We start from the raw sequence: 26,983 nt of genomic DNA on the forward strand, positions 1-26,983 counted from the left end.
CCAGCTGAATGACCATCAAAAGCCCGGCCGAGCTGGTGGTCAGTGTGCACAGCCCTGCGGGCACATATTCTCTGTCCACATGTGAGGTCAGCATCACAGCCAGGCCCCCAGCTTTGCGCCCTCCAACCAGAATGCTTTGCCTGAACGACCTCCAAATGGGATTTGCCTCTGTATTTCAGTGACATCAGCATGATGGTCTGCACGTGGTCCATAAAGCCACAAAGACACTGCCCTGGTGATGCTCAAAGTCCCTCAGCAGGAAGTAAGTCAACCTCTGGGAAGGAACAGATGGGCCTCTTTGCTAACACAAGAGGGTTCTCTCTCCTCCTGGGCCATGATGAGGTCAGCGCTAAGACCTGCCCGGGACTTGGGAACGGACGGGCATCCTGGATCCCTGGCTCTCTGCACCAGCCTTCTGACAGGTGTCTGCCCCACTTTAGAGACAGGAGAGTGAGACCGACAGAGGTGAGACAGAGTTGCCCCCAGTACTGGGTCATGGTGAAGCAGGGCCTTGGCCTTCAGAACGTTCCGCTCTGAATCTCACGATCCCCCCAGTTCTCAGCAGTTCTAACCCTTGCCCCAAATCCTAGGACCAGTAGCACAGATCAGTTTGACTCTATGAGTCTCACCTAAAAGGCCCTGCTGGTGATACCTGCCCTGCTGGGGCCAAGGAAAGAATCAGAATTTCTCACAAGGTGTTTCCAGGCAGGTATCATGGGCAGAGGAGCTGCCCTGAGCCCACCCCTCTGCCTTCCTTCTTCCCTTTAAACAAACTAGGTGCGTAGAAGACAACACCAGCTGGTTCTAAACATCTAGAGGCCAGAAGTCACAGCTCAGTCCATCTTTAAAAGTGGGGAGATACGCAAAGCTGCAAAGCTGTACCAGGCTGAACAAGCCTCTCCAACCAAGAAAAACAGGCTGATAAATGAGTCTGCAAAGCCACCGAACAGAGCCCCAAGAACCAACCCCACAGGCTGTCTCTCCTTCCAGCTCATTAACTATCTGAGATTACCATCATGCGGGGAGGCGCCTCTCAGCTGGAAATTAAATTAGCCTGGCTATAAACCAGGAATGTCGAGTGGAAAGTATCTGCTGAGCCATCCTGGGGAAAAACCCCACCCCTCCCCCAGCCCGAGCCCCCAGGCCCCATCCTTCCATCCCCCAAACCGGGCTCTTTTGTGCGGTCTTTCTTCGGAATGAGAAGAAAAACAGCACAGCAAAAGCGGCACGACTTTCTGGTTTTGGTTTTTGGATAAAAGCACAGTTAACCGGGCTGGCTGCTAGTAAAACAACCCAAGAGGTGGCTCCCTGAGACGGAATGGCCAGAACTGTGACTCAGAAAAAGACAGAGGGAGCGATGGTCAGACGGGGGGGGGGGGGTGGACACACACGTGGACCCCACATCCCTGGGAGTGGTCTGTGCAGAGGGACGGGTTCCAGTGAGGGAGCAGCAGGCACCACCTGCACATTCAGGACAGGTGTGTACCTGCAAGGCCACGTCGTAATTACCAGGTTGGGCATTTGGCGCTGGCAGCCTACCCACCCCTCCCTGCCGCAGAGCGGCTAAGAATGCTGGAACTGCGCGTGCGCGGGGCTGTTCCTGCTGCAGGTCCACGAGTTAAGTGGAATTTCTAATTACATGGCTTTGGGCTTCATCCTAATGACAGGCTCCATCCGGGCAAGCAAAAAGCACCCAGCTTAGAGGACCTGGGTCCCGGAGCACATCCTGAGACGGTCCCAGCACTGGCCTTGTTTTCTGGGTGGCATCTACTCTGATCACCAGCAAAAGCAACTCCTGTTTAACACTATTCCCCGGCACCTTGTAAATCCCACTTCCAAGCTAAAATACTTGAGAGAGAGAGGAAGAGAAAGACGCAGGATAAACCGTACTAGTTACCCTGTAAGTCATGATGCTCAAGGCTCATTCACAAGAGACATCAGCCCCCCTGCTGCTGTCCCACTCGCCTTCCTTTCTCCCGTGCTGGTCCTTCCCTGCATCCCCAACACTTTGTCATGTAAACTGTGTCTTCTCATATATGTTTCTTCTGCCAAGAAGCCCTCCTTCCTCACTTGATCTGTACCCGAACTCCTATTCATCCATCAAAACCTTGCTCAGTATCACCTCCTCTCTGAAGCCTTTCCAGGAAAAGATCCTCCCCGATCTAGACAGATTTATTCACTCCTTCCTCTGCAACATTTCTTTGCCTTGCACATCCTTCTCTTGACTGCATCATGCGTGACTGTATTTGGCTATCTCACCCCCTGACTTCACTCTTACACCCTATAGTCAGTCTCTACCAAGCAGCCAGAGGTTTTCTAAAAAAGCGGGCCAGACCCTGTACCCACCTTCTATTTAAAGACGACCCCACCAACTGGCATTCCCTTCACACAGAGAACATTAAGAACACAAAGAGCTTCCTCTCTCCCCCTAACCTGCCCTCTTTCTTGAGCTCTGACCACAGTGTTTTCTCACAGGGACATGCTCAATAATTTTTGTGAAATGACCAAATCTCTGCATCCATAGAGCCCGGCACAGAGTGGCAGCTCATTAAATTAATAAAACCCACATGCAACTCTATGGAGCAAAACTGACGTCAGCAGACATTCTAATGCAGGGACACCAAGACCTAAGGGAAATTCAACTGGATTCCTCCCCAATTCTCTGTCCCCATGTCTGGTTTCCAATGGACACAGTCTTGGGGGGCATCCCTGATGCCAGCCTCCCCCCAGATTATCCTCTCAATAGACCCCACTGAGTAGAGAGAGGCCAAGGATCGAGACAAAACAGCACCAAAAGCAAATTAGTATGTAACTGACCAGCAACTAGCAGCTGGAAGATTCTTCATGGAGGTCACGTGCTGAAAATGAGGGGTGCCCACTCACCCAAGCCCCCCGCTGAACCTGTGTGGTGCTGCCACTTGGGGAGCATCCTTACCTGCAGCCCAGACCGCTGCTGTCTGCTCGCGCTAGGTCTGCACCTCCGGCGTCGGGGGCCCACGACCCACCTGCCACGTGTGGGGGCCAAGCCACCACAGAGGACACATGCCAATATGTGTCATGCCTTCTACTTCCCAAATTGACATCCCCCAAAGACACTATGCAGGGTAGAAGGAGATGGCTTTGATCAGACCCCTCAATACGAAGGGAAGTTTAAGTCTCAAGGAAGCTGGCACACGTGCTCCCGGGCAAAGGCTCTTTTGACAGAACACAAAAAAAGCCATGAGCCTGTTCTGTCCTTCTGTTTCCGGTTGGGACTGGAAGAAAACAGTCCTAAACATACCTGTGAGTGACAGAACATTCCGCCAGAGGGGACAGATGGGGAGGGACAGGGCCAGGGTGCAGGGTCTGCCTTCCGCTCATGTTGGCAGCTCCCCAGCTGAGAGCCCCTGCCTGGGGGAAGTTTGGTCAAGCCTGGCCTCTCATCTCTGTGTCTTCTTTTAAATAGAAATAGCCTAGGGATCAGGGAAATGCCCTTCTAAGCCAGGCTTGATCAATAACTGATCACTTTTATATGCAAACATGGAAGGCGCCCAAACTTCCTTGCGTTCCTCCACAGTAAGTGATGCGAAGGAAGACGGGACCGCCGTGGGAATCCTGGAACTGGGAACCCAGCATGGCTCTCGGGATGTGCCCAGGATTCTGAGACAGTGGCCACCATCCCCTAAAGGAATGACAGGGCTCCCCCTCAGCAGAACTGGGGACAAGAGGAGGAGGTGGGTGGCCCTGCCTGCCGGCCTGTGGCTCTCTGTTTCTTCACGGCATCCAGCTAGAGAAGCCGGCCTCTGCAGCCCAGTGGGAACTTGGGAAGAACAGCTCTCTCTTCCACAAAACTTCAAACCACAGAGAGAAGGCCCTTTGGGACAGTCATCCGAGCCACCCAGAGGCAGCAGGGAGAGGGGTGTGTGGGTTCTGAATGAATCCTCCCTCCTTCTCCCCATCCCTGACACATTCTGGACATTTCCCACAGAGCTGTTCTGCCCTAAATGCTTTTATCCACTTTCTGGGACAATCAGCCAGCAAACTCCTATCCATGCGTCAAAGCCCAGCTCCATGGTGGCATCTCCCTTGGGCCTTCTCTCTGCTCCCATGGCATTTCTCACTTTATTCTACAGTATCTTTCACTATAGCCCCTTAAGCAAGATGGTGGGGTCCTTGAGGCACCTGACAACGGCTTAACATCTGATTTTCCCAAGTGATTTCATACAGCATGGTCCATCCTAGTTGTTCTGAACTGTTGGGTGGATGAAATCAAGCCACAGGTGAACGAACTGTAGATTGCACAGCATTCCATCAGGAGGGCCATCTAGACGCTCCGATCCCGACTTGGCAATACGGCTGCGCGGCTGCTGCCTGATATTCACAGGCCCCGTAGAAAGACAAGGTAGGTATTAAGTGTCCCGTTAAGAGATACGTAACTTTATAGGGAAGGAAGGGAGATAAGAATGAAAAGCTAGCCAAGCACACGCCATTGAGGAGCCCACTCTGGTGTGAAACTGTCCACCTCCAGACCGTGGGAAACGCCCAAGCCGGATGCCTCCCCACAGGCGTTCAGGTTTCGCCAAATACGAGGCAAATGTGTCCGGAGGTAACAGACCAATGGAGCAACCCAGGCGCGCGTGCAACTTAAGTTTTGTACAAACAGGTAAACTGATCCCCCATCTCTCCCTGTGAAAGGTTCCACTCACCTCCTTTCCCAGCGACACCTAATCTGAAAGTGTCCTCCGTTTCCGGTGCCGTATGACCAAAGAACACTCTTAAGTGTTCCCCCTTGGCTCCGAGACAAAGAGGGGAAAAAATGCATGTTTTTTTTTTAAAAAGCGATTGGCTCTGTTTGCCGCTCGGGGCTGCCAGTGTCTACACGCGGCCCTGCTGTTACTTCCGAGACCTCAGGATTCCGCCCCGGGGGGCGCCGGCATCCCGGTGTGAGGATAACGGCGAAGACCCTGGGGCGACCCGGGCGGGCGGGGTGGAAAGCAGCGTCACCCCCTTTCCCCAGCACCATCAGGGGCCGTGCTCGGTAAACAGCATGGAGACGGAGCACTTACCTTTGAAAGCAGGCCTAAGCTTCTTGGAAAGCTGAACCGGCAATCAGCCTGCTGGGAGAACAGCAGCAGTGGGAGACGGCTAAAGCAGCTTCCAGCAACACCGGGCTCGAACTCCTCACCATCTGCTCCGCTGCCCCGGCCTCAGCCTCAGCGACACCGCCCGGGGTCCCTGACTCCCTGCGACTCCGCTTCCCGTTCTTTACTTACTTTCTGCAGCGGTCATCCCAGGAGCAGAGGAGGTACAGACACTATAGGTCTGAGCCTATGTCCCAGTGGGAGAAGGGTGGGGCCTAATTCTCAGTTAGGGGTAAAGGTGGACAGACAGAGCACGGGGCCAGGGCTCAAACTCTCGAACCTCAAGCGCCTCTGGAGACCTGCTCTGATAATGGGCCCCCCGTGGGCCTCTGACTAACCAACCCCCCCTCAAATTATCAGCAGGTGTTGAATGAAAAGAGGATTCTGTACGCAGGGGAAATGTGGGGTTCAGTACTGTTAAACAGATTTGGGTTTTTCCTTTGGTTACGGTACTTATCACAGCCTTTAATGTGCTGACTTGGAACCATTTTTTTCTACATATCACCCATTAATCTTTCCAGAACTTTCTGTTCACCAAAGGAACTTGAGACAATGCTTCTCAAGGTGTGATGTGCAGACGACCCACAAACTGTCCTCAAGGAGATAAAGATATGACCTGAGATTAAGTGTTTAAAGCTATAGTAAGTCATCCGATGCAAGGCCGTGATCAATGAACTCACTGGGCAGAGGACAGACCAGAGTGGGTATTGACAGCAAAGAGATAAAGTGACCTGCTCAAGGTTACAAAGTGTCCACAGCAAAGAGCTGACCCCAAGAGTTGCCATCAGGGGTGACATGGAAGAAGAATGTCTTAAAGAACTAAAAAAAATTTTTTTTAATTGGAGAAGCATACCATGGTTAATGCTATGATGATGGTGATTCTGACTGTAAATGGCACCCAGCCAGCAGACTCCATGCATCCTCTCCCGGGATCCCTCCAGAGGCGTAAAATGAAAACTAAGTCAAATAGGGGAAAAAAGCAAATGCCCAAATCTGACAACAACGTTAAAAAGGAAATTCAATCCTGAAACAGCACACACCCGAAAGAAGGAGGAACAGGTTGTAGCCTCTCACTGGCATTGACCCTGACCCAGGACTGGGCAGGTGACAAGGGAGTGAAGCAGGTCCAAAGTGAGACAATAGGGAGTGGTGGGGAGTCTGTCCAACGGGAGGGACGATGGCCTGATTCACAGATGCAGCTGCTTTCCAGCTCCAGCAGCTGCTAATGCAAGAAAGACAGGCCTCAGCCTGTCAGATCTGTCAGAAAGTCTGCATTTGCATGTGGAATCTCCAAATATGACAATATTAGCAATGAGTCTACAAGTTTTTCAAACCCTACAAATATTCACTCAAGGATTTCATTTCTATTAAGTCCAACAACAGGCAAAGCAATCTGTGGTAGTAAAAGGTAGGGCAGTGAGTATCCCTGGGACAGGGACAGGGCCCGGAAGGGAGCATGAGTGTGGCTCCGGGGACTGGAGACCTGCTGTTGCATGGGGTTATGCTGACCTTCTAAAAATTCCTCAGGCTGCACACTCCTGATTTGTACACCTTTTTTTATAGGTCTATGAATAAAAGTTTTACTAAAAAACACAGAGGCCAGATGTATAGATAAAATAATATATCTGGATTGGCTTCAAATAATCAAGGGCAAGAGAGAACACACTTCCTGGAACCGATAGAGGGAAGTCTTGGGTGAAGCAGAAATGCAGGCCACGCTGAGACACAGGTGAGCGAGTGGAGTTCTTACAGATGTCGTGGTATAATCTTAAGAACTAAGACTCTGAGTGTCCCGGTCACGGCGCGCGGCTTCGAGGAGCAGGTGAGGGAGAAGAGGTGGGCGGCAAGTGGGGGCATCAAACGTACAGATCTTATCACCAGAGATGGGGCTCCAGGGATGACACCAGAGGGATGGGTCCATCCACGGGCGACATGAATGAGAACAACCACCATCAATGCAGACGACTTTGCAACAGAGATGGGGCTGACGAGCGAGTGGGGGAGCAAAAGGGAAAGTCGGGACAGAAAAAGAGAGGAAAAATATAATCTTGGGGATACTTTTAGGTGGAAAAGTCTGTGTTTGGGGGGTGAGGGTGGGGGGAAGGAAACAATAAAAGACATGGCTTAAACTGGTCCAGAAGGAATAGCATGTCGATTTTCAGCCACATAGAGGTGCTCCAAGTTGTGGAGTTTGGAGGGCCCTCAGGGAGGCACTGGGTTCAAGCGGTCAGGCCCCCTACAGATCCAGCTGGAGGACGTGAGGCCATCTCTGTGAACTCTCCCTTTCCTCCTCTGCAAAATGGGGGAAATCACACAGGAAATATCACTGCAAAGACTGAATAATCAGCAGCCTCTCGCCCACACACACACAGCAGGCCCACTCACGAAGGTGGAGCTGGTTTTTTCCTATCGTACCCCTGGTAACTGGCCTTCCCTCTCCTTCTCCTTAGCTCTCCCTGGAATAGTCCTGGAAAAGTAAAATATGAAATCACATGAAAAAACTTTTTTTTCATGGAAGTACAGTCGATGTACAATGTGCTAGTCTCTGATGTGCATCATGGTGATTCAGTTATATGCATATATATATTCTTTTTCAGATTCTTTTCCATTATAGGCTATTATAAGATACTGAGTGTAGTTTCTTGGACTATACAGTAGTGCCTTACTGTTTTATCTGCTTGATGTGTAGTAGTGTGTATCTGCTAATCCCAAACTCCTCATTTATCCCTCCCTCACCCCTTCCCCTCTGGTAACCATGAGTTTGTTTTCTATGTCTGCAAAATCACATTTCTTAATTTTTACTATTTTATCACACACTCCCTCTTCTCCTTAAAATGGCTTTTAGATTTGCAAGTGGCTCGGCGGGACTGATGATTTTCTTTTTTTAACTAGTGCTTAAATTGCTTTGAGACCTCACTGAGCCTGTGGATGTTAGTCCCCTGACTAACACGGGCCCCTCAAAGACAAGTGCGTGTCTCTTACACTTCCTCAGGACCTCAAGCGCTGCCTGGAAGAGCACCTGATAAAAATGAATGCTCAAACAGGGCATTTTTAGGGCGGTGACACTGTTCCATAAGATACTGTAATAATGGACATGTGTCACTATACAGTTGTCAAAGCCATAACATGTGTAACAGCAAGAGTGAGCGCTCATGCAAACTGGGTTTTGGACCACAGTGATGAGTTGATGTAGGTTCACCAGGAGCATTGCTCTGAGGCCACACGTTGACAGTCGGGGAGGCTGTGTCTGTGTGAGGGCAGGGCATATATGGGAACCCTATCTTTTCACTCAATTTTGCTACGAATTTAAAAATGCTCTATAAAGTCAAGTCTATATATATATATATATTTTAAAAGTAAGTGCTCGGCAAATCTTTGCTAGTTAGGTTAAAAAAAGGTCAGCACAATGTATAAGAATGTATTATTCATTGACTATAGAAAAAGACTTTTTTTTAAGATGAAGTAGAGGGTTTCTTTTCTTTAAATAGTTATTTAGTTTACATTGTCTTTTGGGTGGTAATTAGGTTTAGTTTTACTTACTCATTTTTTTTTAACAGAGGTACTGGGGATTCAATCTAGGACCTCCTGCATGCTAAGCAAGCACTCTACCACTGAGCTACACCCTCCCCTCTTAGAAAAAGACTTTAAATGGTCACCTTTTCCTCCCTCTATTAAGTATTTCAAACCAATGACAAAGTGATGGTCAGACCCCCTACCTTCCCCTCCCACCCATTCCCGCGCGCGAGTGGGCATCTGTAAGAGCTCTCCCCTGTAACAGGATGTTTATTCTCCGGGTATCTGTGTTAACTGGCAGCACTAGCATATGCTAAGTGCCTGGAGACTGGAACAATCAGATGGGAGGACACCAGGGACCCAACAGCAAAGGGCGAGAGTGGCTGGGCTGAGCCAGGACGAGTTTCCAGCCAGAGAGGAGGGGAGGGGGAGGGGGACATCTCAGCTGTTGAGGGGGCGGGGGAGGGCACCAGGAGGGATCTGAGGGTAAATTACTGTTCTCTAATTGTTGGCTGGGTGTGTCGTCTCCCCCAGGGAGACTACTTTAATAGACCCGTCGGCCAAATCTTGCATTTCTTCAACGCCTCCTGCAGCGATAAGCAATGTCCTAAGTGAGCTCCCTGCCCTTTAAAGACAGGTCACCTCCTTCATCTCTGCAAAAACTTCCAGAAGACAAGGCTGCCTCATCCAAACCCACAACAGAACTCAGGGCCACCGTGTAGCGCACCCCAAGAGGAGGCTTCTTCGGCCTGGGATTCCGCCTGAGCAGCGCTAGGGGAGGCGGCTTGTCAGTGACCCCTCCCCACACAGGCTGGAGGAGCAGAAGGGCGGCTTCCAGGTTGCCTCTGGGTAGGGGCAGCTGCAGACAGTGGGCACGGGGGCAGAGGGAAGGAGGGCGCCCCGGGAGTGAGTGTCCTCGAGGGCAGCAGGGGAGCAGCGGGGATGGGCTGGAGAGGGGACCGGCCCCCTGGTCTCAGCCCAGCGGAGATTCTGGAGTCAGAAGAGGGCTGAGATTTGCTTTTCCTCTCCCTCCTCACCTCTCTGTCGGAGTCTTTCTCACTTTTTCTCTTCATCCCGTCACTTGACCAGTCACATGATGGGCAAGAAGCTATTTTTGCTTATCTACTGAATTTGCTGAATCGCATTTACAGAAGTGGGTGAACTAAGGATTAAATATTCCTTTCCGTCAAAGAGAAAAGGATGGGGGGGGCGGTGAGGAGCAGGAGGAGAAAGAAAAGAGACGTGATGTTTGAAAACACTCCACTCTTCCCCGCGCAAAATAAGGCCCTAAAAAGGCTGTTTCCACGTAAGGCTCTGAAGAATTAATTCAAACCCACGTCCGACGCCACGGATGCAGGGAAGGGAGTCTGACTCCATCCTCATTGCTCCACTTAACAGAGGCAAACGTTCCGACAAGAGACAGAGATGAGCAGATAATCGGGCTGGGAAAGCGGCTCAGGACCCGCGCCCCTCCCAGAAAGGATGCGCAGCAGCTGGGAAGCCTGACTAGGCTCAGGCGGGGCGCGCCCTTCCGCCCGCCCTTCTGGCCGGGGCCATCGCGCAGGCGAGCTGCCATTGGTCTTCCGGCAGCCGCTCGGGCCAATCAGCGCGGGGCTGGGGCCCGCCGGCACCACCCACGGCGAGCCCGCATCTCTCGGTCCGGCTGAGCCCAACAGGTGAGGCGGGAGCGCGGCGCTCTACTGGTCACGTGGCCGCGGCCGGCGACCCGCGGGGCGGAGGGGCAGCCGGGCCGGGCCCTGGCCCCGCCCTCGACACGAGGCGGCGCCGCCATCTGCCTCCTCCGACCAGATGCGGGGATCCCACGCGACCCAGGGGTCGTGCTGCCTGGTCCCCGAGGCCGGCCGGCCGCGGGGCCACTTTCCGTGCGCTTGGCTGCGCGGCGGCCACCCTTCCAGACCGGGGGTCCGCGCCGACGCCCCTCCCGCTGCCAGAGAGCCAGACACGTGGCACGTGGGGCCTGCGGGGGCCATGTTGGGCACGTCTGTCACCAGCCCTTCCCTCCTGACCCGCACTCAGTGAATCAAGAGGGTGCGTGGTGAAAATTCTGCTGCTTCTCGCTTCTCTTCCCGAAGTGGTTTCCTCCCCACCCCCGGCTCTCCATTTGCTGCCACAAGCCTCCCATTTGTCCAGAACAATCTTTCAGCATTTTGTGGGTTTCTACGCAAGTGTAACCATGTTAAGTATTAGGGGGTAAAGATTTGGGAAAAAACAGGGATTGTGAATGATATGCCCCCAAGCTGCTTGATGAACGCACATGGACTCATTCACAATCTAGTCAAAGGGGTTTAAGAGAAGTGACCCCTTGGCAAAAAATAGTCTAGCTTGTGCTGAAATACAATCTACAAAACCAGAGTCTTATTTTTTAACACATTTGCTATATTTAGAAGAAATATATTTTATTCCAGAAATTTATCTGTTTTGTAACAAATGTATCAACTTAAAGTCACAGTGAATATATGTGTGTATACACAATATATACTTTTTAAATGCAGGTAGAAAACATAAATTCCTCGCTGGAAGTGCTCTGTAACCAGCTCCCTCTCCAAAGTTCTTGCACTCGATTTGTAAAAGCCTCTCTCTTCGGGAGGCAACAGTCTGCATTTCAGATTTGCTGTTTACAAACATTTCATCCACAACACAATGAAGCACATTTTTTTATTGCCCCAGAAACTGAGGCAATTGTTAATATTTTTCAAGTCACAGAAATGTGTATTTAAAGGAAGAATTTCAGCTATATTCTAAAAGAAACCAATGTCACCCTTATCTACGTGCAGAGGAAATTAATGGAGGGGGTTTATTAGCGCTGGCAGTACTTTTAACACAGTCTCTGGGCTACAATGACAATTATTTATTATCATATTAGTAAGGTGGTCATTGCTCCTTACCTCCTAAACTTTTCCCCAAATCTGAAATCACAAAGAGAAAGCAACACACCCTAACATCAGTTTTATGTGATGTTAAGTTTTATGTGATGTTAAGTTTTATTTTGGTATAGTTTGAGATGAATAGGAGAGTTCCAACAAGGAGATCTTTTAAATATTAAAAAAAAAAAAAAAAGTTTCATGCTCCACTCATGAGAAGTTTTCAAAGATATCAGTGTCTCATTTCTTTCCAGTCGTGGTAAATGTTTCCACTGGAGGTAGACAGCATCTTGTATTCATTACCCGTGAAAATACGCCACCGACCTGGGGAGTTCATTTTGCTGGGATGCCTGACTATTCCGACAGGCTGGCGCTGAAATATCCCTTACTGTCTGAAATCACTGACTGCTAAATGAGAGAGGTAGCTCCCTATTTGGAAACTAAGTCTATTCACAGCAAAAGAAATGTTCATTATGCTGTGCCTTTGGAGTGGACATTTTGTGTTTCTGTCAATCAACTTCATTTCCATGTTCATAGAGTTGAGAGCATAAAGTATTCAAAAACCACTGACATAGAAAACGCTGGGCAGGCAGCCTTGGTCATGTATTTCAGTCCCAAAGCTTTAAATAAATGCTACTTCCCTGATTCATGACACTAGCTGACTGCTGATTTTTTTTTTTTTAAGTCCTGGTGTGCCTTTAATTCTAAATACTTTTAGTGATACAAAGGGTCATCTTCTATAATCAGAAAACCTGATATCCTACAACATGTTTTAAACAACAAGGTAGATCAGCATACATATTTGGAATGGGGTTGGGGGACATACTGATTTTTCAAAGTATCTAAAGCTTTTTCTTCAGACGAAAATAAAAACATCAAACTAGAAAATAAAAACAGAAGCTGTGACACGTCCATTTAAAATTTCAAATAATATAACTTTAGCTGGGAAGAATGTCTTTTTATAAGTATTAGTCTATATTAAATTGTAAATTTTCAATAATCAGGCTCCATTAAAAAAGCAAAATCTAGTTTAGTAGTTTAGTCAAATTATAGTATTCTATTTTGATAAATATTTTTGAAGACATGGGCTGCAACCTAATTTTTAGAGACCTGTCCAATAATAATAGCACATCATTTGGAAGATAATAAGTGTAATTTAATTCATGCATTTCAGCATTTTATTTACCTAAAGCAAATAGGTTGCTATTAAAAATTGACTATTTTATTAACTCAGAGCATCTGGGAAAACACTTATGATTAGGTTAATTTATGTTATATTTTCCCCTCAACTTGTAAAAGATTAATCAACCATTTTATGGTGTAATTTAGGTGCCTAATTGAAAACAGAGCTCAACACATGCTACACTGTCTTGCTAATAAATCTTGACAGCTTTGTAACATGATGGTTTGTATTTCAAATTGTTGCATATAAATGTAATTTTTGATCTTCACCCAGCAGCCTGAAGTGAGCTGCATACTTGGTATAAACTCCTGGACTGAGAAAATGCAATTACTTCAAAAAGGATTATCCCCTATCAGATCTTATCTTAAATTTCCCTTAGGGAAGACAGACACAGTATTTGCCACCAAGTTTTTAGAAATAGAGTAGGGAAATAGGAGGGAAGTTAGTTTTCTCAGCATTTGTTAAATTTAAAATGTAGGAGAACTTGCTGCTAGCTTTCAAGGAGGAGATTTATGGAGTTACTGGGTTTTAGATTCTAATTCTAAAAAACATCAACTCAAAGTGTTAGTTATAATTGTCTTCTGGTTAATAAGCACAAGTTTTCAGTCTTGATTTGAAGCACTGTACTTTTTTAAATGACTAAGTTCACTCCAAGAGCTTTAAGAACATCTTATTTAACCCTAAGTTCTCCCACATCGCCCAGCCTTAAAAAGGACAAATGGGAGAGAATAAATCTGGTCTCAGTGGGGGCCCTCGCTGTGTTTTCTCAGCCTTTGTACTTCAGGATATTTTTGTCATTTTAATGACTCCATTGATTCTAACTGTCCTGTGCAGGCAGAGAAAGAAAGATGCCCTGGTGATGTAGTCAGCCCCAACTAGTTATCACCAACTGCGGATGTCCGAACTCTCCTGTTCTGAAGCGGGTTTTCTTTTAAAGTGAATGACGAAGAGTGAAACCCTCACTGAGGCCACTCCAACTTAAAAAACAAACTCAGTTTTGAACTCATCATATAAGACCAACAACATGTTTTTGTCACTTAAGTGAGTGAGAATGGCACAGAGTGACCTCTGGAGGAGGCATGCCTGAGTTGGTAAATCAGCTTTGCCATTTTCTAGCTGTGAGACATTGGACTGGTTGCTTAACCTCTCTGGGCCTGTGTTTCCTCATCTGTAAAAGTACCTACTTCAGAGGATGGTAATGAGGATTAAATTTGCTAATCCTGTAAAACTGGAAACAGTGCCTGGCACATAGGGAAAACATTCGGTAAGTGTTAGCTACCAACATTATTAAACCACACACACACACACACACACACATACACACACGCACACACACACACAAAGAGCACTTTTTTTTTTCATGTGGCCACAGCACTAAAGTGTCAGCTTAGTTTGCACAACCAAAAATGGAAAGAAGAGTCAAGGTGGGGAAGGAGTTTCTGACACTGTAAAGTCTAAGGAATATTTCTATATAAAAAATAGTAATTACACAATATTTGCCTAACTTAAATCCCAAACTGAGGTCATTAAAATTTGTGAAAATGTACCAGACTTAAACTAAATCAAAAAGAGAAACTTATTAAAGAATCTATGTACTTCATTTTTGATCATTCAAAGTTTAAATCACGTTGAAAGCCTACATGTGCAGGTCGGGTGAGGCTGGCATGTGTGAAATTCTCCTGGACCACTTCCCCCTGTTTCTCAGACACCATCACCCCAGTGCAACAGACAGTAAGGGCTACTTTCACCAGAAGTCCTGATCAGGCATCCATGGGGTCCTCACAAGCACTTGCTAAGTTGGGGAGGCCTGATTCAAGAGGGAGCTGGATAATGAACCAGAAAAATAAATCCAGAAGAGTTTTAATCCCAGACTAAAACAAACTTGGGTTCCAGAGCAGACGCGCTGCCCAGCCATTTGATTTTCACAGCCCTTAGGGGAGCGGCAAACCTGCCCTCTGGCCGGTAGTGAGGTCAGCTGGGCAGAGCCACCACCACAGTGAGCTCCATCCCTGCAGGGTCCCTCCCGTGGGGGCTGATGGCTTCCCCTTACTCCACGTGGAAGGAACTACAATTAACTTGGGAAACGTGTAAATCCGCCCAGGCTCCGGGTTACTGGTTAGGCCCCTGGCAGGGCCGTGTATCAGTCGATGAAACCCAACAACAACTCTTTCGGACAGAACCAATCTCTCTTTCCTCCGACCGACTCCGATGACGATCCTCGGATTCAACCATCCGTGCCTGTGCTGTTTAACGCCCTCAGAATGTTTAAATGCCTTCAGAATGTCTCCCCTCTCCTCTTTTCTAGCTTTGAGGATTTGTTTTAACCACTTGTTTCTGAACTGCAGTTCTGGCTAATTATTGTTTATGCTTTTCTGCAATCTGCTGCCTGATTGCACAGACGGAGCGGGAGATGCCAGGGAGCGCACCTCTGGGCTGGCGGACAGAACTCGGGGAGACGGGCGTGGGGGGTGGGGGGGTGGACACCGGATTTTAGGAAAAGCCTTCAGGGTCAGGCTTCTGCTCCCAGTGTGGTCTGCTTTTCAAGTTAAAACGGCTGCCTTCAAAATAATTAAGTCCACACATTCGCCTAGACATTCAGAATATTCTAAGTTAATTAAAAGTTTTAATTAAGCAGATGGTATTTAAAAGATTTTTTTCTTTGAAAAAAAAAATCCTTTAACCCTGTGGCCACGGGAACGCAGTTTCTGGGGCGAGCGGCCGTGTCTGCAGTTCGCTCTTTCCGCCGGCGCTCCGCGCCGTCACCGCCGCGGGCCCTGGGCCTCCGGGCCGGACAGTCCGGCTCATCAGTGGAGGGAGGTGGCTCGGGAGGAGGACGAACTTCCCGCCTCCCGCCGCCCGGCAAAGCCCCCGCGTCCCCCAAGCCCAGCTGCGCGCATCCCAGCCCCAGGCGCCGGGCCCACCCGAAGCTCCGGGGCTCGCTCCCGGCTGCAGGCGCGCGGCCAGCGTTGCCAGTGCGACTTCGTTCTTTATTCAGCGTTTTTGAGTCAATCAAGAGGAACGTGGCAGGTGGAGGGCGGCCGTCTAAGAAATGGCGTGAATCTTCCTGTGGGGATTTCCGCAGCCTGCCCCAGGTGCTTCTAAAACCGCCTGACACTCAGGATTAACTGATTTTCCTGCCAGTTCCTCCCAGCCCGGCTCCCAGTGCGCCCGATCTCAGACAATCCCGGCCTCTGGTGGGTTCTACCTGGAAGCGCGCTAGTTACAGGCTACCATCCGGGCCCCCGGAATCATCACCCCAGGAGGAGGAGCGGTGGCAGAAGTCATGGCAACAATACAATCCATGACAACAGCTGCCACTTAGAGAGGCCCGCATCTGCCCGCCGGGCACCTGGCTGCGCCGCGGAGAACATGCTGCCCACTGCGCAGATGAGAGCACTGAGGCCCACGCGACCAGCGAGCTGCCAGGGCTGGGACGCGGATCCAGGCGTCTGGCCCCAGAGCCCTCATTCGCATCAGCCGGAGTCCAGGGCCCCGGGACGGTGGGCAGGGTGACTGTCACGGCTGGCTAAACCTCAAGACTTGGGCAACTCCTGACAATAATAAAAACATTAGGACAAAGGGGAAGGGGAGGGAGAGGCTGGGAAGAGAGCGGTTTTAATCCACTCCTTCGGACCCCTTTTATCTTTCAACCGTCCCCGTCCCCAAAGAGGGGATAGGGGCAGGGAATGGGGTTCGGGTGGAGCCTCACCTTTTGTTTTCCGAAGTCTCCAGCATCCTGCAGGCTAACTGGCCTGGAGGGGTTCCCGGGACTCCAGAGAGTCATGACTGTGGGGATTGGAGGTGGTGGCCGGGGGCAAGGGGCAGGGGCCGATCGGCGATGAGATTTCCGAAGGCCGGTATCTGCACCCCCTGCCCACCTGCAAAACTCACCAGCAACTCGGTCAACCGACAGCTCAGCCCAAAGACAGCAGGAAGTACTGGGCAGAGGTCGTGATTATGACCCCGAGGGGCTGCTGTCCCTTTGGAACCGGACCCATCACCCAACACGAGAACTGAGTTTCCAGAAGCCCGGACCTCTGCGCAACCCGCATTTCTCAATCAACTGGTCCCGACTATTCTTTGAACCCCGAAGTGTCAAGTACGCTCAGAGACACGCGCCCCTGCCCTGGCTGTTTGTGTACCCCGGCCGGGAGGCGGAAACCGGCAGGCCGAGCCCCGGGCGCAGAGAAGCCTTCAAGGCCGCGCGCCGCTCCCGCCGGCTGCAGTGCGCGCCTTTGCCCGACAGGGACCAGCACTGTTCCACGCGCCGCGCGCCGCCCGCCGCCCGCCCGCCGGCTCACCCTCCCTAGCCCAGGCTGCTCGCCCGTGAAGCGGGTCTGACCCTCTTAGAAAAGTGAACAGCCTCCACCGGGCTCCGCAGGACGGCATCGCTCCCACCCCATCTCCATTCGGGCAGCAGAAGCTGCTATAGAAGTTGGTCTGGAGCAGAGAGGGCGACCGGCGAGGCGCAGACCGCCCTGGATCCGAGAGGGAAAATGAAAAAAAGAGCAACGCTGGCTTGATTGGTTTGGGGCACGGCCACAGAGGGTTGCGCGGTTCCCTGAGCGCCGTCCCAGTCGCTGCCCCACTTCTTTGGGGAGAGATTGCCTGATTAATTATAGGGCATCGAGGGCCACTGAGCCGCCAGGGCTCCTCGAGAAGTTTCCCTGGGCTGTGGCGAAAGCAGAGCCCAGCGCACCCCGTACCGCGCGGTCCTTGCTCGGACCCTCCCCGCTCCGGTGGCCCGAAGCTGTGCTCCCGTCACTCCCCCAGCACAGGCCACGTCTCCCTCCTCTCCCCGTCGGGATCGCGGCTGGCGCCTCTGGCTCTGGCCCTGCCGGGGAAACTCACCGGTACCAGGCGAGGCCCTTGTGGTAGCTGCGGTCGAAGAAGTGGGGCTCGGCGCCCACGGCGCGCACGTCAGGGTGCACGCGCAGGAACTCCAGCAGCGCCCGCGTGCCGCCCTTCTTCACGCCGATGATGATGGCCTGCGGCAGCTGCTTGCTCCCGGACCCACTGAAGAAGCTGGAGATGGGGCTGGGGGAGTCCGGCGCCTCGGGACTCTTCTCCTCCTGGCTCCCGGCGCCCACCGCCGTCTCCCTGCCGGCAGCCAACGGAGTGGCTGGCGCCGCCCGGAACGGCAGCCTGGAAGGAGGCCCTTCGGGACCCGCGGCCAGGGCTGGCGGGGCGTGGGCGGTGCGGGACCCCGACCCCAGCAGCAGCAGCCCGGGCGCCGCGGCGCACGAGCCGGCGCACGAGTACAGGAACATGTAGAGCCAGATGCAGAGCATGGCGAAAAGCAGCGCGAGCTTCCTCCTCACCAGTGGCGGGGGTGGCGGCGGCTGCGGCAGGAGCCGGCCGGGGACATCGAGGCAGGATCGGCCGCCGCTCAGGCGCTGCCCCATGCGCTGCCCGCGGGCGCGGCGAGGGACATGGCTCAGCACATGGCGCAGGTCCCTCCGGAGCAGTGAGCGCGGAGAGAGTTCCCTGGACCGCGGGAGGTGCAGCTTATTGCCCTCGCGAGCCCGTGGCCGCTGCTGCCGCTGCTGCCGCCGCTGCTGCTGCTGCTGCTGCTGCTGCTGCTCTTCCCCAGGTGGCGGCGGCAGCTGTAGCGGCGGCGGCTTTTGACATGATGCCCGGAGGAGCCGCAACTGGAACGAAAGTCGGGTGGTGGCAAATGCCGGCCAGGGGCTGCTCCTGCGGCGCGACGCCGCGCTTAGGGCCAGCAGAGAGCCGCACTCCCGAGTCCTGGCTCCTCCAGACGGTGTGCACCGCGCGGCCGCTCGCCGGGGCTGCCTCCCCGCGGTCCTGCGAACTGAGCGCTGAGCGCAGCCCCGGCGCTTCCCCGCGGAGGCTGCGAAGGAAAGCTGCGCAGGAAGAGAGCCGAAGGCCGAGGCTGAGTGGGCGGGCCCGGACACCGGGAGTGACAGTCCGCTCCACCTACCAGAAACCCGGAGGGCCATGCAATTCCAGCCGCTTTGCTGAGGGTTCGGCAGCCAACCGGGTCCCGGAATGTGGGGGTGTGGAAAGGGTTTGGGGCGGTGGAGAGCAGTCTGGGGTTGCTATTGGCTGAGAGGCAAGGGGCGGGCTCAGAGGGACTAAGCCCGGGGTCGGTGACAGGAGCAGCTGGTAGGAAGGATGCTGGAGAGACCCAGCGCTGGGAGAGGACCGACCCGCGAGTGCTGCGCTCCGGCGCCCGCGCGCACTTCCGCACTCGCTCCCCAGGAGCCGGCCTTGTGTGGGGACGCGAGTCCCCATCCAGATGTTTCGCAGGCGGGATCCTGGTGGGTTTTTGTCAGAAGTAGGGAGGGGGTGGAGGAGAGTCAGGCCGGAGATGCCCGCCCACCCCACGCCTTCAGGGACTGGCACCTCTTTAGGAAGTAGAAAACGCTGTCAACTTTTTTTTTTTTTTAACGTTTAAAATCTTTCCTTCTCAGTCTTTGTAGGAGTTGATCTCTCTCGGGCTGCCGGTTAACTGGGGTCAGCGTAAACTATCCTCAGGAAAAGTTCTTCCGTCGCTTCCCAAACTGCCCGAGGAAAGAAAGTTCGGGGGAAAGAAGGAGAATGTAACGGGGAGATAAAAGCTAAGGGAAAGTTTCTCGGTCGAAAAGTGACTGTTAAAGTCACGTACAGAAAGTTTTGGCCGGTTATGAGTTTGTCGGGGACGTTAGGTGAAGACAATGTTCTCTTCCCTTTCCCCTGAATAAATATCGAAGCCAATACACTCACCTTCATTTAGGAGACGGTTTGGTTTGCTGACCTGTTACGCGAATTAAGTATCGTTTTTTCCCACTGATTTTTTCCCCTAAGTCAAACATCAGCTCGCAAATCGATCCCTGAGTTGCACTTAACAAAGTCCACTCCGAGCCTCTCCCCCGGGGTCTCTGCAAAGTGACCCGCCCGGGCGGGGCGGGGGCCGCGCTGCTGCGTTCCTGCCCCGCGTTCCGGTTGGAAGCGCGGGTGTTCACCCCGGTGGCGCTCAGGAAGTTCTGGATGCCTGCGACCCGGCCCCGGCGGGGACAGCGGGCCTCCCACGTCCGGCCCCGCGCGGTTCCGGGACAGAGCGTTCCTTCCGATCCCGACCCCGCGCCTGGCCCCGGACGGAGCACGGCCCCCGCTGCCCTCCCGGTCCGCGCGGGCGGGCGGCGGAACTGGGGAGCCCCGTTCCCCTGCCGCGCTGTGCCCGCGCGCCTCGCTCTCCTCCCGAGGAAGCGTCCGGAGTCTCGCAGCTCCGTCCCGGGAGTCCAGTTCCCCTCCGTGGGCAGCACACCGAGAAAGCCGGGCGGCCGTGAGCGCCTCGGGTTCGAAAATGTGCCCGAGAGCGGCGGCGGCCATCCGGCGGGGTTTGGGTGACCCTGCAGCCCCCACGGGGTCCCCGTGCGCAGCTGTGCTCCTGGTAACTCTTGAGCCCAAGACCTTTTCTACAGAACGGCTGAGGGGGAAGTAATTTAGGGAGAGAACTTCCTCCCCATTTGCATTCGCGGGGAGAATTTCTTTCCAGCTCTTTCCCCCGCCCTCCCTTGGAAGCGACTTGTTCACCCTTAGTTTCTAGTGAGATTAATTTATTATTAGTTTATTTTAAACTTCTAGAACATGAAGTTTAGCCCATGAACATGCCCATTAGCTTAGCCCGACTCCCCCCCCCCCCACTTTGGAAAAGTGAGAGGGAAAACGTTAGTGTCTCCGAAGGGTTTCTTCAAATTCGTATTATTTCGGGGGGAAATGAAGTCACTGTCTCCAGTCTTGAGGCGGCTTCAGGTTTGCTGACTTCTGTGGACTTGGGGGGAGGGTGGCAGTGGCGCACGATTTGCGCGTGTTCAGGCGAACTGCACCTCCCACGTGGCTGACTTCAGGCCTGGTTGGGTGTGACTGTTACACTTGTTTTTAAAAGGGTTTTGATGATTCTAGTAAAAATGGCCCCTGTCCTGAGGGTTAGCAAAGTTCAGTGTAAAGGGAAATACAGTGAGCGAGTCTGCCGGATGTATTTAGGACTTTTATTTTTCCGGGGTGAAAGGAGGGAGAGAGTGGAAGCAAAGACGTGGGCATCAGGAATTGCCTGGGGAGTTCCCCAAGCCCAGCGCCCCCGGGCCAAATCGCCGACGAATCCACCCGAGCGTACTGGGTCAGGAGCACCGAGCAGAGCGCGGCGCGGGGCTCTGCAGTAGGAGGTCCGCAGTGACCCGGACCTAAGCAGCTCTCGGTGGGCCGTTCAGCGGGGCGGAGCGGGCCATGCCCATGACCTGGCACTTTGGCCCTTCCACCCGCTGGGCTCTGGAGCCCCATGATGCGCCGCGAAACCTCCACGAGCGGCGGGCGCTGCAGGCTTCGCCCTCGGCCAATGCCATCTCCCCCATCGTCCCATTCTGCGGATGCGGAACCCGAGGCCAATCTGCACGGAGCTGCTGGAGAGTCTGACCGTGAACACAGTTTGAGCCTCTGCCCTTAACCTTTGCTCAGCAGTGCGGGGTCCCCCATGCGCGAACCTGGCCGTCAGCAAAACACGGCCACCCAGACCGGGAGAAAGGTTTCCCTTCGATAAACTTATTCAAAAGTTTTGTCCTCAGGAAACCTTGGTAGAAGAGAATTGAATGTCGGCACACTTGCAAGGTTTGTGTTTTACTTTGGTTGCGCTCACCTGATGGGGTGCTTGGCTAAGACCTGTGAGGCTTCTAACCTGGCAGGCAAGGGACAAGCCGCCTCAGGAGCCATCTCCTGTCCCTTTTCCCCCAGGTCCCGCTGCCAGTGACCCGCTGTGCGACCCCAGTCGGGTCACTCTCTGGCCCTAAAATTCCCTCATCTGTATAGTAGGGCACTTGAACCAAAAAATCTCCACGATCTTTCACCCCTTAAGTTTCTCTGGTTCTGGGCTCGAGCCCCTGCCGCCCTCCGGCTCCCCAGGGCCAGGCCCACAGCTGCTCCTGCAAAGACCGCCCTTCCCGGGCTACCTGAAGTGGCCCCGGAGCCTCCGTTCCTGTCACCGGAACCCAGGCCCCACCCCCCCAACACCCGCCAGGTGCCCCTGCAAGGCAGCCCCTGGGTTGTCAGCTGCAGGCTGGCTCTGCCCTGAGCCCCGCGGCGCCCAGATGCCCGGCCGCAGGGGGGCGCCCCGACGGCTGCGGGGGTGGGGTGGGGTCGCGGGGGTCCCAGCACCCAGAGAAGGGGACCTGCCTCCTGCGCGCCCCAGGGCGGCAGCAGACCCAAATCAGAAATTCCTTGTAGGAGTGAGCGGAGGGCTCCACCGCGTGGAAACCGCTTCCCAGGCCGTGCTCCAGCTGCTCCTCACCGTGGGACGGGGCACCCACCCGCCCAGGGTTGGACCCGCCGCCCGACGCTGGGGCTCCGGGCAGCGCGACGTCGCAGGAGCGCTCCCGCGTCCCCAAAGAGGGGTGCCTGCTCTTGTTTTACGGATAAATAAGTCTGGTGCCCAGACTGGTTTGGTGGCTTGACTCCCCAGGAGTCAAGGTCGTGCGCTGGTTCCAACGCCCTCGCCCGCCCACGTAGCCCACTGCTCTGGACCCGAAGCTTCCCTTGCCCGCTGGCCAACGGGGGCGGGCGTCGTGGGAAGACTGCGGACAGGGATTGACGCCTCTGGCTCCCTCTTGGCTGGGTCACCAACGGCAAGACACAGCTCCTGTAGGAAGTCCTCTCCACACAGCCTCGCTGTCACCAGGTTCTGGAATGGCTGTCTCCCAGGCCTAGGGTAGTGAGGACGCCTCCCCTTACCGGCGCCAAGGCGCGTGCTGTCCCTGTGTTCTCCCTCCAGCATCCCTGTGAGCAGCTCCTTTAATTGCACTCTCGGCTCATCACCCAGCGGGAGTGCGCCATGTGTTTCCTGCCAGGCCCCTGACTCCAGGGCTGCGTTATTTCCCCTGATCTGGTTCCCAACCACTGCTGCGGGAAATTCAGTAAGCTTGTCTTTGTCCTCATTTGTTTTTCAGAAGGACTGTATTAGTCGTAATTCTTTGAGAGTTTAGACAATTATTATTCTTACTACCCATTTTTTATTTAATTCATAGGCTTTATTTATTTTTTAGAGCAGTTTGGGGTTTACAGAAAAACTGGGGAAAATATAGAGACTTTCCGAGATGCCCTCGCTCCCATTCCCACAGATTCCCTCATTATTAACATGTCATTGCTGTGGTACATTTGTTACTACTGATGAGCCAATATTAACACGTTATTATTAACTACAGCCCACAGTTTACATTAGGGTTCAGTCTTTGCGTTACACAGTCCGCGAGTTCTGACAAAGGTATAATGATGCGTATTCACCCTCCAGTACCAGACAGAATAGTTCCACTGCCCTCAGTGTATTCTACGTATCGCTCCCTCCCCGCGAGCCCCCGGCAACTGCTGATCTTTTAACTGTCTCCAGAGCTTTGTCTTTTCCAGAATGTCACGCAGTTGGACTCACACAGTATTTTGCCATTTTAAACTGAATCCCGCAACATACGTGAAAGGTTCCTCCATGTCTTTTCCTGGCTTGGTAGTTCAGTCCTTTTTATTGCTGACTAATATTCTGTCATCTGGGTGTATCACAGTTTATCCATTCACCCACTGAAGGACATCTTTCTTGCTTCCAAGTTTTGGCAACTATGAACAAAGTTGTTATAAACGTGCATGTTTATTGGCCCAGTTTACAGGATGGCAGACTCACCTGCAGCAACACAGATGGGGCATCTTCCATCACTTCAATATTTACTTTTAAAAATCGAACCAAAATCCAGATTCCCTATCAATGCCCTTAAAATCCTGACCTACTTGTATCTGTCTGCCATCACAATGGGACCTCCCCTGCCCCATTTCCACCAGCCATAAGGGCTGACAAACACCCACAGGGACGGGTCTATACTGAAACTCGGCTTCTAAGACTGCTTCTTCCCTCGTGCAGAGAGAGCAGGGCCGGGAACGGGTAGAACCACACCCAGGAGTGCAGGTGCCCTACTGTCAATTGTCCAGGGAATTGAAGGAGATTTTGAAGTAGCAGGTGGCAGTCTGAGAGCCTTCGAACCAGGTTCTACTTACTTACTGGCTAAAGAGGAATCTTTTTTAAATCGAAGAGACAATCTTCACAGGTACCTGGGGGTGGGCACCAGTGGCTCTTATAACTTATCTCCCAAAGGTCTGTATACAGTTAGCAGATATTTCAAATTGATTCCTCTTAAAGGGGCAGGAAGAAACTGGACATAGTATCGTGCAGACCGACAGCCCCAGACTGGCTAAAGTCACATGGGGATTTTTCTCAAAGCAAACCAGTTGAAATATAACTTGCCACCCCTTCTAAATCTTGAGACACATTCACCCTGGAATTTTGCCTACAGCCAGGTGCCTGTTTTTGAGAATAGTCACCAGGTTCTCCAACCTGCTTTTAATAACTGCAGAGGCACACTATTCCTTAATCTGTTCCGCATCCCAAAGGCTGCAAGTTCCAGAAGTTTCCATGCTCTGCTCCGCTGTCCTTTATTCTCACCACTTACGTGACTCCACATTCACTTCACTGTTGATGCTTTCGCCCCTCTCATTTCTGTCCATTCTTTTCCACTTTCCACTCTTCCTCTCTCTGGGAAATCACCTTTGTAACCTATTCCTCATTTTCAGTCCCCAGTAGTCACCAAACAGGCTGAAGTAACAGATAAGTGAATTTCCCGGCATCCTAATCACTGCCCCGCCCCTTGCTTTGCTAAGTGCAGTATGGAAAACATGGCCCTACAAGGAAGATGGTTCCTGTTGCCTTCCATCAGCACTTAAGTAACATCTTAACTTTGAGCTTTTGGGAAACCTGTCTGAAATAGGAACACTTGGTACTTTTTGTGAAGTTAAAGGCGTGAGTATAAAATAATGATGATGACTTTCATCAGCCACCCACGAAAATTAGTTCTGTTACTGAAAAGCCGGCTTTGTCTCCATAGTCGTCTGCCCACCCCTTAAATGTAAAACTGCCTGATTTCAAAACTTACTGGAAAGCTACAGTGATCCAAACAATGTGGTACAGGCATAAAGACAGACAAACAGACCAAGAGAATCAAACAGAGCCCAGACAGGGAGCCCACCTTCTTATATGTGGTCATACATTTTCAACATGGGTCCCATACTGTTCAATGGAAAGGACAGTCTTTTCAGCAAATAGTTCTGGGGAAAATGACAACCATGAAAGGATGACGCTGGGTCCTTACCTGACATCATATACAGAAATTAACTCAAAGTAGATTAAAGACCTAAATTTAAGAGCTAAAATTATCAAATTCTTTTTTTTTTTCTGGTGGAGGAGGTAATTAGATTGATTGACTCTAATGGAGGAACTGGGGATTGAGCCCAGGACCTGCTGCATGCTAAGAACACACTCTACCACTGAGCTATATACCATCCCCTCAAAACGATCAAATCCTTAGAAGAAGACAGAGGGGAAAAATTTCATGACCCTGGATTTGGCAATGACACCAGCAAAGGGCAAAGTGCGATCCTCCGGGTAGTCTATGACCCTCGGGCAGAAAAAAGGCCACGGCTACTGCGAAGTGGGTGCAGGACTGCAGATCACAAGCAGGTCAGACCTCATCAAATACAGCAGTGAAGAGTCTTTGCAGATGAGAGAAGACACAGCACAAAGCGACTTGAGCCCAGAGTATCGACTGGCTCACGTAAGTGGGAAGTCCAGGCAGCCTCAGGCGCTGCTACAGTCAGGGGCTTAGACAGAGCCGCCGGGAACTGGCCTCTCCCCGCTCTTTGCTCTGCCTTCCCCTGCGGTGGCCAGTTTCTCAGAGAGGCCGTCCTCGGGGTGATAAGACGGCAGCCAGCCATCCCGCGCTTATGTCCCTATAAGGGCAAGTCCAAGAGTTCAATTCCAAGTCCAAGACCTGATGCTCAGGATTATGCGTTGGACCACTGGACCCGTCCTGGCCCAAAGGATGCAGCCCTTGCCCTGATCAAGCCCAGGTAAGGTGTCACCTGTAGTACCTGGTTAGAGTCGGCCCCATCCAAACCCTGTGGGCTGAGTGCAGAAGAGGGGGTCCTGCACGGGGAATCAGGGTGCCATTAAAGGAATAAAGGTGAACAGTTGGCTTCATGTCAAAAATAACAAGGTGTCCACTACACGGATTTTTAATCTGTGCGTATTTGAGAGTAATTCTAAGATGGCGGTTCTCACTGGGGTGTGATTTTGTCGCAGGTGGACACTGGCAATTTGTGGGAACGTTTCTGGTTTTCACAACTGGGAGATGCTACTGGCATCTAGTGGCTGGAGGCCAGGGGTGCTGCTGAGATCCTAGGATTTTATAAGACACCACTCCATACCCCAAAAAAGAATTACTTGACCCAAAACGTCAGTGGTGCTGAAGATGAGAAACTCTGTTCTAAGACCTAGAATGCAGCCATGGGATCTGTGACCTGCCTCATCCAAAGGGAGAAAAAGATTTCTGTCCAGTTCCGCTGGGAACACTCCTGCTCCTGAAGCTTAAGAAACCTGTTGGCCCCTAAAGATGGGTAAGAGGCCCCCGAGGCATCCCTGCTTCCTTTACCTCTTCTGGGGCTGGAGCCAACCTTCCAGCCCCTCCATCTGTGAATCAGGAATTATAATCATTGAAGGGACCGTGTTAGGTCCAAAGTAGTTCAGTGGGAAAGTTCTATAACTCTAGATTATGGGCAACAGTTAACACACCAGACGGTGAGCAGCGGCCTGTGCTCTGGGTGACAACCGGCCAGGTGGCTCAGCAATTCCCATCAACTCCATCTGCAGTGTTTGGACGAAGGTGCCCACCCGTCTCCACTGACTGTCCTTTTGTCCACATGGGCACCAGGGTCAGAGCTTCTGAAGCACATCCCTTGGGGCTCCCAGTGGTACCCCTGTGCCAATGATGTGCATCGCAGGAAGGCAGGCAAAGGACCGTGAGATTTCCCTCATGTTGTCAACTGGGATGCTATTGAGTGCAGATGACTGAAAGCCTGACTCAGATTGTTTTTTAATAATTACTAGTTTTATTGAGTGTTTACTATATGCAGAATATTTTATAAATTGTATCTATTTTTTTTAATTGGAGTATAGTCTGTTTACAATATTGTATCAATTTCTGGTGGACAGCATAATGTTTCAGTCATACATGTACATGCATATATTCCTTGTCATATTCCTTTCATTATAGGTATTTTGGTGCAGCCATTATGGAAAACCATGTGGAGAACTAAACTCCATTAAAAAACTAAAAATAGACTTACCCCATGACCCAGCAATCCCACTCCCAGGCATATACCTGGAGGAAGCTCTAATTCAAAAAGGCACATGCACCTCAGTGCTC

General features: G+C 51.9%; 1 protein-coding gene across 1 annotated transcript in view; it reads right to left on the minus strand.

The window, feature by feature from the left end:
- HS3ST3B1 (heparan sulfate-glucosamine 3-sulfotransferase 3B1) overlaps positions 1-19,842 on the minus strand; it is a 41,482-nt gene extending 21,640 nt beyond the window's left edge. The window contains exon 1 of the mRNA XM_074342132.1: positions 17,550-19,842. Within this exon, the coding sequence (XP_074198233.1) occupies positions 17,550-18,661 (1,112 nt within the window). The 5' untranslated portion in view covers positions 18,662-19,842. The remainder of the gene's footprint in view (positions 1-17,549) is intronic.
- Positions 19,843-26,983: the final 7,141 nt, after the last annotated feature.

This window comes from Camelus bactrianus, chromosome 16 (genome assembly GCF_048773025.1).
Source record: "Camelus bactrianus isolate YW-2024 breed Bactrian camel chromosome 16, ASM4877302v1, whole genome shotgun sequence".
NCBI classification, from domain to species: Eukaryota; Metazoa; Chordata; class Mammalia; order Artiodactyla; family Camelidae; genus Camelus; species Camelus bactrianus.